The sequence below is a fragment of the Leucopleurus acutus genome (genome assembly GCF_964270905.1).
Source record: "Leucopleurus acutus genome assembly, chromosome: 3".
Classification (NCBI taxonomy): Eukaryota; Metazoa; Chordata; class Mammalia; order Artiodactyla; family Delphinidae; genus Leucopleurus; species Leucopleurus acutus.
This window is the reverse complement of record NC_139145.1, coordinates 111,611,064-111,629,592: the sequence shown is the minus strand read 5'-3', so window position 1 is coordinate 111,629,592 and position 18,529 is coordinate 111,611,064. Positions and strand designations below refer to the sequence as shown.

Sequence of the window (18,529 nt, the reverse complement as noted above, 5' to 3'; positions counted from 1 at the left end):
GTGCATTTGGGTGTATGCATATTAAAAATGACACCAAACTTACAACTATTATCTCTGGAAAAAGCTAAAGGAAGACTTTCATTTTAAAATCATATTCGCATCCACATATGTAGTTTAATTTTTTTAGCAAACGTGTATTAATGATGGATGGGGTTGAGGAATAGCCAGAAAATACTTCTAAATGTCAACAGTCATTTTAGAAACAATTCTTCTACTATTTATGAAGAGGCATTTTCTGTTGTACTGTTTCATGGGCTTCAGGCTTGTTTAGGTGTTTAAGCGGCATCTATGCAAACAATCTCTCTCTCTTTATTCTATTTTTCCTTCTTGCATTATTCCAGGCCTAGTCCCTAGTCCTTAGGCTTTCTGCTGTTTAATCATCCACCTCCCTTCCTTCCGACATTGGTCCAGCTAAAGGCCGTATTCTGTAACCTTGTAAATCCCAAGGCCAATTCCCACTGCCATACTCTGCATCTGAGGGCCTTGTCTGTGATTATGCAGTGTCTCTATCATATGATCTAGTGTTTTCAGCATTTCTATGTAAATGCACAGCCAAACATTGAATCATGAATGAAAGGTGTATTGGCAAGAGTAAGACATGCCATATGGTTTATAACTGAAAATTATAAATTACAAACTATCACTATCTGATAGCAATTCTTCTTCTAGGAATTTATTCTATAAATGTGGTCACATGTGAAAAATTATAAATGAAACAATTTTCATTGAAGCATCATTTGTAATTGCAAAAGACTGGAAACAATCTAAATGTCCATCAGTAGGAGGCTGGTGAAATATATTATGGCACATTTCATAGAATGAAATACCCTACAACCACAAATAGAGAATTATAAATTTAATGAACCAATATAAAACAACTGAAGTCAAACAAGTGAAACAAAAATCAAAGCACAGAACAGAGTGTATAATAAAAAAACATTTGTGATACACACACATACAAACATACACACACACACACACACACACACACACACACATTTACTTATCATCTCATCATCATTTGCTTCCAGCAAGGTATACTGGTCAGTTACCTATTATCTCTCAGCCCGAAACCCACCCTTCCTATACTCCATTCTACACTTGGTGCTTGGATTCTGAAAATTACATTTCCTAGGCTCCTTGCTAGCCAGTTTCCTGTTAAGTTCTGCTATCAGGGGACACTAGTAGGAGATCAAAAGGCAGGAGGAAGAAGAGAAGCTTCCTGCCCCTGGCTCCAAAAGTGTAGTCGCTGGTTGCAGCAGGAGCAACAAAGCCGAGGTGGGGCAATTCTGGATGTCGACAGCACCTTTTTTAGGGGGTTCCAGCCTCGTCAATGTAGGACCACTTTAGACGGTCAAGAGCATCTCCAACAGCACAGCAGTTCATGTGAAGCTCATGGGATACAAACTTTACAGAGTATTCCTAAATCCTTTCACACTTTTTGAAAACCAATATTAAAAAAATTAATACCCTGAATGGATACAGCTAGTTCCTCTGTTAAGAAAAGAATGCATACCTATGTACACATTTGTTGCTAGACAAAATCCTGAGACTTCTAATTTAGATATAATCCACCGTTCCTACTAATTTTCTAAAACCTTCCATGTATAGAAGTATTGGTGCATCCATACAACTAAACTAAATGTAAAAAAAAGTAAAAATTTTTACATTCTAGTTTAAAAAATTAAAGCTGACAGATGTATAACGGGAAGAAAAATCTGACTGTACTTTGAAGCAGATATAATCCAAAACTGTGCTGTTCAACGTGGTACTCATTAACCACATGTGGCTCTTTACATTTAAAATTAATTGAATATTCCTCAATTGCTCTAGCCACTTTTCAAGGGCTCAGTAGTCACATGTGACTGGTGGAGAACTTACTATACGGCAGAGATTAGAGATCATTTCCAAAATCATGGAAAGTTTTATTGAATAGTCCTGCTTTGCTTTAGAAGGAAGGTAGAAGTCCTCTTAAAAAGGAATACTCTTTATTGGGAAAACTCCTTGATGCATATGAAGGAAACAGGAAAGTTAAGGCAAAGAAAAGGTATCAGCCACAAGGAGGAGAAGCAGCAGGGCTGTAATACTTAGTGAGAGCAAGAAATCACAGCAAGAGAACCATACTGTCCTCCCTCCCCCTAGTAAGCCCCAGAGATGTTGGAGAGGACTTAAGACAACCTATTATATTAGGGATTAGAACTGGAGCTATTTTGCTAGAAAAGGTAACCCCAGGAGGTAGGAGGATTGTGGGCCATCCAGGTGACAGATACTTGGAGCACACACGTGCACGTAGGATATGTATTTATACTTGTACTCTAAAGAAGTAAACTACACAAGATAGAAAAGAGGGGAATTCCTTGGCAGTCCAGTGGTTAGGACTCAGGGCTTTCACTGCCAGGGCCCAGGTCCAATCCCTGGTCAGGGAACTAAGATCCCACAGCAAAGTAAAAAAAAAGAAAAGAATCAGTCAAGTATTAAAATAACACCTTTCAGCACTTACCACATGCCAGGCCCTTCAAATCACTTTACATGTACTAACTCATTTAAACCTCAGCACCACTTTAAAGTATTATTATGATTATCTTCTTTTTATAATTAAGAAAACTGAATAAGTAAATATAATGTAGAACACAATTCAAATCCAGCAGTGTGGCCCTAAAGTGATTGCTCTTACCCACTACACTATGTTGCCTCCAAATTAAAGTTCAAGAAACAGGTAAGGTAAGGAAATTATTATTATTATTTTCTCTCTTCATATAGGTGGAAAAATAAACAGAACAGAATTTTGGAATCTATGGAGTTCAATAATTTAGCATTCCTAATAAAATCTGAAGAAACAATCCATTAGATATTTTTAAGCTTCTATTTCTGGCTAACTTATTGGCTAATTTATGGCAAATAAGGGCTAGTAATACAGTATAAACAATGTAAAATTTTTAAGAAGAGAAAAAAAACCTAGATCTCTGCAACAACACTCTAATTCTTAATTTTATTTGCTACAGACACCAAGCCTCATTCTGAGGCATGAATACCATACAAAATTTCAGGAACAAGCAGGAATTATCTTTGCATAATGAAATAATGTAACGCAGGAAAAGAATCATTTTTAAAGAACCCAAAATAACAAAAATTGATATAGCATTGTAAAGAAGATTTCTTAGCATTCTGTTTATAATTATTGAATACTGAAGGGTAAAGAAATATAAAGCAGAGGAGGGGCTCTGTATTGAGAATATTTCTAAAGAATATTCCATTTTGTCCTCTTGGTGGTAAGAAAATGAAAAGTCATACAAACTACATTTAGGATTCAGGTAGTGGTTTAGGATCTATGATGAATCAGAGATAACAATGAGCTTTAACACAGCCTGGCTAGAGAAATGTTTTAATTTCTACTATTATCCCAATGTTATCTCTTTTAACTAAGAAAAAAAAATAGTTGGGCTAATAGTGCCCTACTATTCAGACTGATAACAAAAGCTATCAGAAGCAGTCCAATTTCTGACAGGCTAGGCCAAGGGCACTATAAGAAAGGCTAAACCCAACTGAGAGATTAGGCTGCTGAGATACACATCTTACTTGTTCAGATGATGCCTGGAGTTCCAACTTGACCTTCTCACAACTTCATCCAGAAAGCAAACCCGTATAAATGAAAGAGGTGGCCCAGCACAGTAAATCCTGGCTCACAAGGGCTCATTAACACCATAGTCATTCATATCCTCATTCACCCTGAGGGAGAATGCCGAAATTGGAAGAAGCATTCTACTTTGCCTTGAACCAGGGTGAGAACATCGAATACTTGAGTAATTGGTGCCACTTAAGTCATTTCCTTTTTATCACAAATACCCAAACCAAATAAATAGGTCCCCCTGATTTTTAAGTTCCTTGTATAACAGTTCTGAATCAGGTAAAAATCCGGGTATAGAGTAAGAATTTAGATAAGATGGTCCTTCACTACTCAAATGACTTAAGAAGTCATTCTACAATGAGCAGCCTTAAATTTTCCAGATGATCCAAGTGAAAGGAAGAGAGAAAGCAATGCTAAATAGGGTACAGAGCTCTAAAAGATTACATTCTCCTTTCTTCGTTGTCCATAGTTAAAGAGGATGGGTACTGCCATTCACATAGACACTGCAGTACAAATCTAAAGATGCTATTCTTTTACTTAAAAGAATAAAAGTTCTCTTTTGCCGAGAAGATAAGTCCAAGCTTCTTGGCAGAATATGCAAAGGCTTTCAGGTAAGAATGCACTATCAGCACGGAGAGCTGGAGCCCTGAGAAAGCTTTCCTAGAAAAAGCTACTTCTAAGCTAGTCAAGGAGAGAAGGGGAGGAGGTTTTAGGCAGTGAACAGCACCGAGTAATGCCCAGATGAGAAGGCTTCTGGTATGTATAGGCAAACACAAGCAGCTGGTATTATGGAAACTTAAAATATGAGGGAGGACAATATAGCAAGCTATTGAAATTTAACCAATTGAAATTACAGTCAATCCTCTCTATCTGTAGGTTCCACATCCACAGATTCAACCAACCACGGAGAGAAAATACTTGGAAAAAAAATTCCAGGAAGTTGCAAAAAGCCAAACTTGACATTGCTTCCTATGGGCAACTGTTTACTTATCATTTACATTGTACTTACATCTATTACACAGCATTTGCACTGTTAAGTATTAGAAGTAACCTAGAGACGATTTAAAATACATGGGAAGATAAGTGTAGGCAATGTGCAAACACTGCTATTTTACATAAGGAACCTGATCTCTGTGGATTCTGGCATCCACAGCAGTGGGGTAGGGGTGGGGAGGTCCTAGAACCAATACCCAGTGGATACGGAGGGACGACTGTATCTAGAACTCTAGGGTATACTCAGCAATGGCCTATTACAAATCTACCTCCAGACTTCCATTTTAAAATCAAGGTAATTTCGTATTTTATCTTCTATTATTTTTATTTTTAAATAACTATACAAATATATATACATATATATTTGTTTTAAAAAATCCTACAAGTAAGGATAAAATTCCCCTTTGATTCCTTTAACATCCCCACTCCCACCAACAACTAGTCTGGAATGTATATTCTTTCAGACCTTCACTATACTTCACATTCATAAGTATGTACCCACAAAAATATATACGATTGCTTTATGTTCAACGATTTCCATGTAACTATTCTGGGAATCACATACACCCATCTCCAAAGTCCAGTAATATTGTGTCTTCCTGGTGACAATAGTTGAATTTCAGCTTAACTGATTCCTCTTGTGAAATTGAACCAGCTTAATAATTCAGAGATATCCTCAGTTTTGTATTCCAAATGCAGCCGGAGAAAATAAAATCATGGTAAATACTTGTTTAAAAACGTGTAAATCTCTTCTGGAATTATAATTTTATTTTTACCAAGTAGCTCTAGAAAAGCTGTATATCCATTGTCCATTGAGTCAGAAGCATATCAGTACAGTATCTAGTTATCTGTTCAATCCACATAACTTATTTGAGCCCTAGTACCTAAACTTCCTTAAATAAGTTAGCAACTTTTTTCTTTTTTGATGAAGTGATTATTAGTGTTGCTTAGAAAAAATATTCTTGGGAACCCCTGAGGACTCAGAAAATTAAGCCAATCCAAAATGGTCCTTGATTTAAGGAAAGTGACCAGTAAATTCTTTTATCAAGTTTTCAAATGCATTAAAATAAAACTTGAAAATCTCCATAAGCAGATTTAGTTTCTTTTAAATATAAGTTGGCAGTGATTAAGAATATAATTATTAAAAGCATCCTCTTTGCAATCTCAGTCACTTTGTAATATCAAACAGTGGATGTGACTCAGAAAGATTATAGACCAAAGTCTTCTAATTAATTATTTAATGAGATATGGATACGTTAAACTTCTGTTTTGATTTAAATAAACTTTGAAATCACATTTTTATTACATTGCATACATTACTTCTGTAGTAAAACAACTGACTTCTTAAGTTCTGAGCATACCTCTCAATTTTCTTACTTGCAAACAGGCCCTAACAGTTCACATATATTAATTAATTAGATAAAAGATTGGGGGGCTACATGTGTTTGTTTACTTGTGTGCTTGTTGGAGGATAGTGAATCTCAAGAAGGCTGTACCTCAGGCAGGGCACTTTAGTCAAGGGGTTGCCTGTCATATCCCTGATCTGGAAGGGGCAAACTAGTGAGATCACTAAAGACAATGTAATTTTGATCAGCACTGTCCCACAGAAACATAAACATATGCCACATATGAGAGCCACAGATGTAATTTAAAATTTTCTAGTAATTACATTAAAAAAGAAAAAAGAAAAATAATGTTAGTAATTTTATTTTGTCTAATATATCCAAAATATTATCATTTCAATGTGATCAAAAATTTTAAATTATTGATACTTTATATTCTTTTGTTCACACCAAGTGTTCAAAATCCAGTGTGTACCTTCATACTTACAGCACTTCTCAACTGCATTAGTCATATTTCAAGTGCTCAAAAAGTCATATCTGGCCAGCGGCTACCATACTGGACAGCACAGGTATAGAGGGGAAACCAGGGGCTTTGGAATTAACCTAAGGTTTGAATTCTAGTTCCATAACTTACTAAGCTATGTGACCATAAGCTAGTAATATAAACTCCCTGAGCCCTGTAGTTCTTATCAGTAAATCAGGAATAATACCATATGCCTTGCAAATTTCTTATAAGAACTATAGACAATATAATATTTATTATAATTATAAATAATATGCCTGGCATATATATAACCAATAAAATCCTCCTCATCCTCATCATTATGTAAATTAGAGAAGGAAAAAGTAACATTGTATGAGAGCTCAAAGTTTAAAATATTGTGACGGAGAAAAATAGAAAGAGAAACAAGAACTTGAAGCAAGATTATCAAAATGTTTTCTAACGGAAGTTTCAGCCGCCAATCCACTATTATCCACACAAAATAAAAACAAAAACCATATTTTCCAAAATTGTGAATAATGCCAAAATAAGATATTGCTAAAACTAGAGATATGATGGTGTTTAATGGTTCTATTTCTACAGGGAAAAAATGGCTATAAAGTTGAGTAGAAGGTTATTTGCATGGACATGGAATTTTGGGATACTAAAAATGCTTACAAACAATCTACAAAGAGTATATTATGCATTCTGATAACTGAGCATTCATTATATAATACATAATGATATTTTTTTCATATAATTGTTACAGTATATTTTTCATTCACTTACATAGGATATCAAAATACAATGCAGAAAATATACAAAACATACCTCTGATAAAAATGTCTGGGCCGATTTCTGAGCTCCTACATGGAGCAGATATTCATATACGTAGAGTGCTAACCTGTAAAATGAATAAAATATTTATTGAGAAGAGGTATATTTAAAATTCATTCTTTAAATAATGCACACACCTTTTCATTACAGAAATATTTTTCACAATAACAGTGACAGAAAATCAACTCTTCCAACATCTTTTCAATGGGAGTTTATACACATATGTTCAGAAAGAACTTTAATTAAAATAGGACGCAAAAGAATAAGACACATAATATCTTCTCTTGGCAAGAAACACCTAAATATGGATTTTTGTCTTGGATCATCTAACTTATCAAGCCCTCAATTCCCTTTGTTATACCTAATATGAATTACTAACTTAAAACCAAACATTAATAATTCCCATAACCTACTTGAAGGTCTAATTATTAGTAAAACAAATGAATTAAGTTATTGGACCTTTACAACAACACTATATCCTTCCAACTTTCTGGTGAATGTTAACATAAACTCCAGCTGTTTACATATCCGTATGCCAAAATAGGTGTTGAATGTCCAATTTTAATATATTTGTTCAGGCACTCTCTCCTTATTCTTTAGTTTAGATTGTTAAACCAATAATATTTTAGTTTAAAAGAAATTCAAATGAACAGCAAATCACAGCATTAAGTAAACTTTAAAGATACCAGATTATATTAAGTATTTGGGTGCTTATAGTTTAAAGGTTAACACAGAAGTAAATATAAATTTATCACTCAGATACAGAATATTAAGTATGCACTATACATTTATACTACTCTCATTATCTTGTGGATTCAGAATTTTAAGCTACACCATGTGGCTCAATTTTAGTTAAGCTGTTAACAAAATATTATTCATAAACCCAAATTAGTCTGAGGCAGTACTTTTAATAATATCTTGGACTGATGCCCGGATAGCTCACAACAGTTCAGTTTCTGCTACACTGTATTTACCAATATTGAGCCAGGTTTACAGTAAACAAAACAATGTAACAATAACCACAGTTCTGTAGAGCTACTCCCTCTCTCTTGCCAAGTGAATTTATGATTATTAAAGACTGATGGCATTTGCAAAACTGAATATTTTCCCGAAAACATAACATGTATTTGTCATGAAAAGGGAAAGCCTGTATATAATCACTTGCTCTGTCCATTTAATTCTTTCTCCATTCCCAAACTGCCAAACTCTTAAGATGAGAATTATTCTGTAGTTACTAAGCACCATGAGCAGACATCTGTTTAAGTTACTCATAGATGAAAATATGTTGTTGACGGTGAGTATACGAATATAATTTAGAAACATCTCCCATGCTCTTCAAGTTGAATGCCACTTCCTGGATCAGTGCTTCTCAACTCTTTCTCTACTCTGACACAGGTAATATGTCACATCCCTGTGTGATGCTCCCTGAGGAAGGTTCATACCCCAAAGTATGTCATATGGGATATTGGAATTGAAATGTTCCTGTAGTTTCAAACAAACAAACCCAACTGGTGATTCTTATCACACATTCTTCAAACACACATATCCCACATACTCTTGTCTCTCACTAACTACTTCCAAACCCATCACATGATTCCCGACCATGATGGCAGATTTCACCTTGAAAAAAAAAAAAAAATTTGTGAATTTCTCCTGGAGAGACTGAAACCTCAAAATTGCCTGCCAGTGGCAGTGTGGCCCTACTGCGTACGGCCCTAGAGCCTCGGGTTATTCCTTGTGGGTTGTAAAATCTTGGACCTAGAGCCAAACCAGTGGTGCAGTCTGGACAAGAAAGCCAGGCCTAAGTCAAAGGCTCAGCAGTAAGGATGTTCCACCAAGCCTGGAGAAGTTGGAAGTGAGAGGCACTGAGTGAAGCAGAGGCACCGTGGTGGGTCGGGGGGGCGTGGGGGGTGCAATAACAGAACAGACCCCAGAACAGTCAAGGCCAGAGCACAACTGTTGCTGTGTCCTTGCAATAAACACCATTCCTTAAAGTTAAGCAAGCCACTTCCTTGTAATCTCTTCTTTGTAATATTAAAGGAGATAATATATTTCTTCTATGTTTTCCCCCAATTAATTAGGGAGCAAAAAGTATATCTCTTTACAAGTAGAATTTAAAGCAACAATCTCCTCTCTCTCAATGGGTTCAGGACAGTGATTCTCAAAGACATATTGGCGGAGGCACAAAATCAATGGGGGGAAGGGGTTTCAAACCGCAGAACTAAAGATTTTGAAGCATCTTCCTAGGGGTGTGCTTGTCCTCCTACCCTTAGAATCTGAGCTGTAGCAGGACGTTGTATTGTTATCAACAGGATGATAAAATGGGACAGGGCTGAGAAAATCTATCTATAACACCACCTCATATATCCATGTTCTGTAACTCCCTTGAACAAAATGAACGCTTCCCAGGCAGTCAGGACCTACTCCAGAGAGAGTGGCAGGGAGCATCATATCGGTGAACAGTTAATCAACTCTACTGCCTTGATGACTCCAGAATACATCACTAGCAAATCTCCAACATTTTAACTACTACCTCTGTGCATAGGATTTTCCAAACCTATGTCTTTAGCCCTATCCTCTCTACCAAGCTCCAAACCTGCTTCTCCAAATTACTGTTTGAAATTTCTAGCAAGATAGCTCTCTCTTAACTTGACCACGTCCAGAGTTAAATTCACCTTCTCCCTCTATTTACAGTACCTGTGCTCACTTTCAATGAAACATAATTTCTGAGTCTCAGTTTCCTCATTTGTAAAATGGGAAGGATACTTTCCTTGTAGTATCGTTGAAAGGATCAGAGAGCACAGTAAATAGTAACAATGACTGCAATAGTTTCAGCTAATTCTGTTACACATTATATTACCAAGTCACATACTGGCTTCCAACACCACAGCCTCTCTCACATTTGCCATTCCTTTCTAACCTCCCTCCTGCTCCTGAAGAACCAGTAGGAGCCACAGCAATAGGAGTATTTGTTCAACCTTCAGATACAGATACTGTGTATTTCCCATTAGCTGCCTACAATAGAGGCATTAGGGCCGCCAGAAATAAGAACCTCCAGAAGGTTCTGGGGGAAGAGCCCTGCAATAAATTATCTGTGTATGAATACAAATGATTCCAGGGGAGTGAGGACTGACACCTGTCCATCCGTGCAGATGAATCATAGCATGGTCCCTTACCTAGTGACAGGAGATCATCAAACATTTTATTTGGATTCAATTTCTACTGGACAGTGAAAATTTAAAAATAAATATCGAATATACAAATATTTAAAATGTGTACACTCTCATATTAACATTTTCATTTTCCTTTTTAGGATCTTTAAGAAATTTAACTACTTTTGATAAAGTACAGAGTGCCTATTTAATCTAGTGGCTTATAATGTGATCCAATTTCACAGAAAAAAATTAATAATCATGCAGTAAGAGTTTGTTTGCAGAAAGTAGACACAGACTTTTTTTTTAAACATTGATTAATGAAAAAGCATATCAGTGATTCATGGATCATATATGCCTTTAAATTATCTTCATTTCATTCTAAATTTCAAATAGATACCAACGAATGAGTTAACAAAATCATGACCAGGAATTCTAGAGAGGAATGCAAAGCCAGATGCAAAATGTATCTGAAACAGCTCAAGACCTTCTGTACTCCCTGGTTACTGCAGGCTCTTAAGCTTTAAAAGTAAGAGCAAAGGTAGAGGTTAAAATGGGAAGAGAACTGAGAATAGCCAAAGCCTGAGCCCACCTGCCACTGCCCTCAACACAGTAATTACATATCACCTACACATGTGATGCACACTCAACTCACTGTCCCTCAGTTACACACATATACACTCATGGGTGCCATCGAAGGCAGAACGGAAAAGTCAACCACCACTGATAAAACTTCACAATTCAAATTCTACCAATCTCCAATTCTGATAGGGTCAAATCTATCGATATTTCAACTAGACTTCATGGATTCAAAATCTCTAATAAATTTGGATGTTGACCAGTCTACAGTTTAACTTTTTAACCTATTTACAAAAGGAAAGGGGGAAATCCCACTCACTTTATTTTGCACATGATTCTAACAAAAGTGGATTTTTTTTGTTAATTATAAAATATATAATTAGAAGGGAATTAAAGATATATAAAAATGAAAAGAACACAGAAAGATGTTATACCTGACTACCCCCCACCGAAAAACCCCAAATAAAATTAAAAAGCAATAATGAACTGATCAATAGGACAACAAAAGGCTAATATGCTTAATATACAAACAGCTCATATAATATGTCCTGCCAGAATAAGACCTTAATTTTTAAATAATGAGCAAGGATGGACATTAAAGGTCAAATAAGAAGAATGGCTACCTATGGCCAGTAAATAATCCTAAGGAAAAATATTCAACCTCCCAGCCATAAACAATATTTTTAAATTTCACCAAGAAATGTACCAAAGACTCTAAAAACATTAAAGCATTCGGTGCCTAAAGGATAATATATGGACGTGTAAATGGTACAGCTTTTCAAGAAAATAACATGGTGAGGTGAAAAGGTAAGCGAATGAGTAAAAAACACAAGTGTAGAATAGCTTGTACAGTACGCTCCCATGTACATGACACATATATTCTTCCAGAGGTAATTCATATACATACAGGCACAGCAGCAACAAGTGTCACTCCCCAGGCTTCCCCCTCTGGTGGAAACATACGTATCCAAACAGTATCTTTTATTGAAGGGGTTTTTTTCCTAGGGAGTGGGAGCCTAGGATAAGAGGCAGACTTTTTCTTTTTTTTTTTTTTAAGAGGCAGACTTTTTTACTGCATAAACTTTCTTCTGTTTGATTATTTCCCCGTACTTCTTCTATTACCTATTTTAAAAGAAATAAACAAGTAAATAGGAAAAAATAATAAAACTTTATGACCTTTGACCCAGTAATTTCTATTCTAAAATACTATTTTAAAGAATTAATCAGAAATCCAAACAATTTATAATGAAGCTCGTGGCAAAATTATAGCAGTGAAAAACTGGCAACCTAAATATCTGATAAAAGAGGAATAGTTTACATGCAGGTGATGGGAAAATATATTTTTGAAGTTGTTTAATGAAGAAATGTTCATAGTTCATTGTTAAAAGTGTGAGCATATATACACAGAAATATACATACTGCATTGAGAAAAAGAGTAGAAGGAAATATGAGTTATAGCTACTGGCAGAAATATTAATAATAGTAAGAAGCAACAGATGAAGTCCAACTAGTATGGATGTAGCAGAAAAACTAAATAAAGCATAAAACCAGTATGGTCTAATCAGAGTAAGCGCTAACATCCCCACGCCTCCTTCAGAAGGCCCGAGGACAACTCTTATTAAAGCACTGTCCTCCAATTAACAATCATAATGGTAGCTTTGTGTCTCCAGTAAAAGATTAAATTTTGTGCCACTCATACTATACAAAAATCTAAGATATCCGGCTAGATAAAAACATTAAACACTTTTTCCCAGTTTGTTGTCTGACTTAGTTTTGGTTAGGTTTTTTGGGGGTGGGGGAGAACAGGGAAGGGGGGACACATTCAGATACTTTTGATTAAACTTTAAAGATAGAAATAACTAATATGAAAGTAAAAATGCTAACTAAACCTTATAGATAAATGGGCAGAAGCAATAACAAACATCACAGATAATTTTAAAATGTGGAAAACATTAAACGTTATTGGGAATCAAACAAATATACATTAAAGCAACAATGGGATTTAAATTCTCACTTAAATACATAATATGTAAGAAAATGTGTATTCAAATACTGCTCATGGCAATAAACTAGTATAGCTCTTTTCAAAACCAATTTGGCAATAAGTATACATCAAAAGCTTGCTAAGAAAAGTTCACACACTTTGACCCAATAATTCCATTACTGGGAGTCTAGCCTAAAGAAATCATCTTAAATGTAGAAACGCTTAATGCACAAAAATTTTTAACCAAAGAACATGTAGAACAATCAAAATAAAAAGAAAAATGGCTGGATTTATAGTAAAATATTTTGCATTAATTTCATGTTTGAAAATATAACTCAGAATTTAGATATATTCATTCAACAAGCACCTAAGAGACTTCCCTCTGCTTAATTCTTGAACTTTAAAATGTGAGAAAATGTCATAACTGTACCACCAAATAAAATTATTTCAAATTTACCTTGTGAAAATTACAAAATCTAACACAGAAACAAATTTTTACCATTCACGTGAACAACATCTGTTACATGCTTGTCAAGAGGTATCATCTAACAGTACTAAGACAGTTAAGTATTTAACAGCACATCTACAACACATAATGTCATTTGGAGTCTAATTGCAGCAAATTCTCATCTACACTTGTAAATAAGGACTTCACAGTCTGGAAAAGGGGTAAAGAATTTACTTCACTCTATAATCTAGCTATCTAATTTGAGATTAAAGCTCTTGCTCTGAAGGAAATGGTAGAAAATAAGGAACTATGGATAACATATAAAAAAGGTTTTAAAGACAGTATTGTTAATTTGCAAAAAAGTTCTCCAAGCTACACATAAATAAAAGGTGAATACTACCTATAGTTCAGAGCTAATTCCTAACTCTCTCTCTCTACATACACATATATGTACATATGTCAATATCTATGCATGTGTGTATAATACATCTATATAAAACAAATCATTATTTCACAAAAGTCAGTCAATAAAAATGACCTAATGTGTTTAATCTGAATTTATAGAACAGTTAAAATGGATATGACTGTTTAAATCATAGAAAGAATTTTTTAAATCTTGTCAACAGGATTCATCAAAAGTTTTCTTTATATTACACATGCTAGTTATAATAACACAATTTAATGTTCATAAAACTTTTCAGGAATGTGTGCCACTTGTGGATAACATTTAATCATGACTCACAATATATTCCTATGAGGCAGAGTTATGAACTATGTATAAACATCATTAGGTAAGTACTCATACAATGAAAAGTCCAACTACCAATAAACAGCTATGTCTGTCAGCCTGGCCATGATATCCTATATCTACTTTTCACACATTTACCTATTAAATAACCTGTCTTTGGCATGCCATTCTTTTAATATTCCAAAAAGATACAGTGTTGAAACTGAAAAGCAAGAGAAAGTAGCCATTTAATATGAGAAAACATACATCCATCCCAAACTTCAGTGATGAAAACTGACTTCACCATCTTCTTACATTTAGCAAGGAAAAAGGAAAAAAAAAAAAAAGATTCAAACATAAAGCCTTCAAATTAACAAATCCCCACCTGTAGTTTTAAAATTCTTTTGGTTGATTCACTATATGTGCAAAGGTAGAGGGAAGACACAGTAGGAGAATTAACTTCAAAAAACAGCTGTTCCTAATTTCTCTTGAAATTAAACTACTATAACACATTTTGTCTTGTTTATCTCTGTATCTCCAGCACCTAAACTAGCGAGTACCCAATAAATATTTTTTAATGAAGGAATGACTCTCTTAAGCCAGGCATAAGGCACTTACAGAATCCTTTGGTTTCCTCTAGTCAAGGCATTCAAAGGGGAAGCGTAAGGAATCTCCTTAGGTACCTACTTTAGCATTGACCTCCTCGTAGTATCCTTAAGCTTCAGCCTCTCAATAAAATACTATCATTTAACAGCATGAATGTTACTAAAACAATTCCTTCACACTGATTCCTATCTCTATATACAAAGGGTAATCTTTTAAAGAAATAAATTAATCCATTTAGTTGTGGGTGGTAGATATGTTTTGTTATTTTTAATAAAACAAATCCTCAAAAGACAATAACCTCTCTCTCGCCTATATCCTTAAAGGAAATAAATCAAGGTTAGGAAATAAACAATAAAAAGATTGTAGAGGGCTAGAAGAGGGCTATTTTATAAAGAATGGTCTAGCTGTCACATTTAGCCCTGGTGAGTAGTATGTGCTGCAAAATGCTACATCCAAAATCCACTCCCCATCTTTTGTCCTTAAATCCCAACGTCATTAACTCGAGAAGCCGCAGACACAGAGAATTTAGAACAGATTAAGTTCTCCTAACGCACAGTAAAAAGTCATGTGGGATCTAGATTCCTACCCACTGCTATATTTAAAATGGATAACCAACAAGGACCTACTGTATAGCACAGGAAACTCTGCTCAATATTATGTAACAACCTAATCAGGAAAGAATTTGAAAAAGAATAGACACATGTATTTGAATAACTGAGTCACTTTGTTGTACACCTAAAACTAACACAACATTGTTAATCTACTATACTCCAGTATAAAATAAAAAGTTTAAAAAAAGTCATGTTGGATTTAGAAAAAAGAACTTTCTTATTCCTGATCCATTGTATAATTCCACTGTTGACTAATGACACTTATCAGTATCCATATGTGTCTCCTAAGTGATAAAATGCCAAGAGTTAGCTGGATCACAGCTAGCTAACAAGTAGCAAGGAGCATTTGGCAGCCACCGAGAGACTGCTCATGGGATTGTAAGTAGTTTAGCAATGAAACTAGATCAGCCTGATCAAATTTTCAACAGAGCTTACAACCTGGTGCTAAGGAGGTGTGAAAAATTAGAAATCTGTTTCTAACATTGTCTTTTTAAAGTTCTTCATCATTAACAGTGAAGCTAAAAAACAGATTTAGCATGTCAAAAACTGTGTCTATGCAACCACCCAATAATATTAATATCCAGCCTTTGCTTCAAATTCACTTAGTCTATTTTTTATACTCTCAAATGTCAGTTTTAGAGAATAGATACCTGATATACATAAAGATATTGAAGATACTAAACAGAATTAAATGTTCTGGTGCAGAGATAATTGCATCAGTCAAGACTGACAGGGAAAGGAGTGAAAGATTTAACAATTATTAAATAGATAGCTGGGCATAAAAAATACTACATTGCCGATGTGTCATTGATGTCATAAATGACAGACAAGTAATGCTTGGGAGTATGGATTTGGAAATAAATGATTTGATGTGCTTAGAAATAAAAACACTTGCCTTGTGCAGACAGGCAAATTCATGATTAAAATGACTATCAGTAGAGAAAATAAAAAGGCTAAGATATAAAAATAAGAATTAATTTAAAACTAATCAAGAGTTTATAGAAATATGGTTATTTGTAAAATTTAGTAAAACTTTCCATCCATTTTTAAAAATAATTGTTCTTGCTATAATCTCCCATTTGATCTTTTTTCATAAATTTATTTATTTATATGTATTTAATTTTGGCTGCGTTGGGTCTTCATTGCGGCACGCGGGCTTTCTCTAGTTGCGGTGAGCGGGGGCTACTCCTCGTTGTGGTGCACGGGCTTCTCACTGCAGTGGCTTCTCTTGTTGCAGAGCACGGGCTCTAGGCACGCGGACTTAGTAGTTGTGGCGCACAGACTTAGTTGCTCCAGGGCATGTGGGATCTTCCCAGACCAGGGGTCGAACCCGTGTCCCCTGTATTGGCAGGCGTATTCTTAACCACTGCACCACCAGGGAAGTACTCCATCCACTCTTAGAGCTAAGCTATATACATTGGAAATACAGTACTGGGTATACTTGATAATAGCACTTAGTCCATTTCAATCCAGCTTGAAGATTATACATTATAGCCACGCTCCCACCTGCCCATGGAATCTTGATATATATTGTCTGATATACATAGTTCTGTTTGTGTCATCCTTACAGAAAGTAGATTTTCTTTTATATCCACCCAGAATACTAGTAGCTTCCTAACACTTGCTGACTAACCTTGGGAGTCATCTCATACTCAATTTCAATGTATTAACATCAAAATTAACACCAGACACCAGACTTCCACTTATGCCATGGAGGAGTAAGTGGGACTGAACTTGCCCTCTTGCTGCAGACAACTAGAAAACTGGATATATGAAACAACTGGTTTTAGATACTGGACAACAGGCAGTGCAGGCCTGTAAAACTTGAGAAAAGAGGAACATACAAGATTTGAGTCCTATCATAACCCTAGTTTTCTGCCTGAAGGCACATTCCAGAACAAAGTACAAGGAGGGAACAAACCCAAATACAGCACAGTGGTCTCAAGTTGAAGAGATCAAGGGATTAAACTGGGGAGGACTGAGGCAGCTGGAATTTGTGGGCAGAGTATCAGACAGGAGGGGGCTACACAGCAAAACAACTCCAACAATCTGCATAGAAATCCCTTTGCCCATGTATAGGGTAGAACCCCAACAAGCCAGGCAAAGAACTGTTGCTCACAGAGGGCTGGGAAACCACTAACTACTCACAGGAGAAACTTCAAGAACACTACTCACAATGAACACCAACAGCATTCGGTAGAGACCCACGGGCCACACTTTGGAGGTAGGACTAAACTAGTCCTAAAGTAAAAGTAGACTTACCCTAACCATAGTGTGTAATTTTAACAACCCAAATAAGCTTTTAACAACATGCAGTGTAGCCAGATTAATTTGTCTAGAAAGTAGCTTTAAGTAAAGATAAATATTATTAAAAAAGTGATACCAAGTATCAAGTCAGAGATATCAAAATAACTTTCAGGTTGGTGAATGACATGGCCACTGGGGGCAAGGGGAATATGGGAAATCTCTGTACCTTCTGCTCAATTTTGCTATGAACCTAAAACTGCTCTTTTTAAAATAAGTATTTTTCAAAGAATTTACAAGGGGTAATGGGGCTTCTTACTTCCCTCTCTCTACTGTTCTGTGTTTTGCAAATTCCTATAATCAAGAAAAAATTATTTTAAAACTTAGTCATCAGTTCATATCTCCTTCCCCAAGCTAATTTTAAATTATTATCTATGTGTAACATTTTCCTCAAGTACAAATGAACAGTAACAGTTTACTCTAATAATAAGTTAATAACCAAGAAAATATCTTCTTTATAAATAATATAAATTACATATCCCAAGAAATTAAGATGAGTGGAAAACATTTAAAAGCAGTCTAATGTTTTTCCTCTTGCTACTAAGCACTGAGAATAACTTACTCAGAATTTCTTCCAGGCTTTACGATTTTTTTTTCTTTTTTCACCTCATGCAGAAGTTTATTGTAGAACTGAAAATAAATTGCATCATTTAAAATCTCTCTCTTCTACTTATTTACAAAACAGAAACAGACTCACAGACTGTGAAAGCAAACTTATAGTTACCAAAAGGGGAAACGTGGTGGGGAGGAATAAATTAGGAGTTTGGTATTAACATATACACACTACTATATACAAAATAGATAATCAACAAGGACCTACTGTATAGCACAGGGAACTC

General features: G+C 35.2%; 1 protein-coding gene across 3 annotated transcripts in view; it reads right to left on the bottom strand.

Moving 5' to 3' along the window:
* SSBP2 (single stranded DNA binding protein 2) overlaps nt 1-18,529 on the bottom strand; it is a gene marked incomplete at its 3' end in the record, with an annotated part of 295,732 nt that overhangs the window by 213,974 nt on the left and 63,229 nt on the right. For all 3 annotated transcript variants that reach the window (XM_082837009.1, XM_082837010.1, XM_082837008.1), the window contains exon 2: nt 7,274-7,346. In XM_082837009.1, the coding sequence (XP_082693135.1) occupies nt 7,274-7,346 (73 nt within the window). The remainder of the gene's footprint in view (nt 1-7,273; nt 7,347-18,529) is intronic.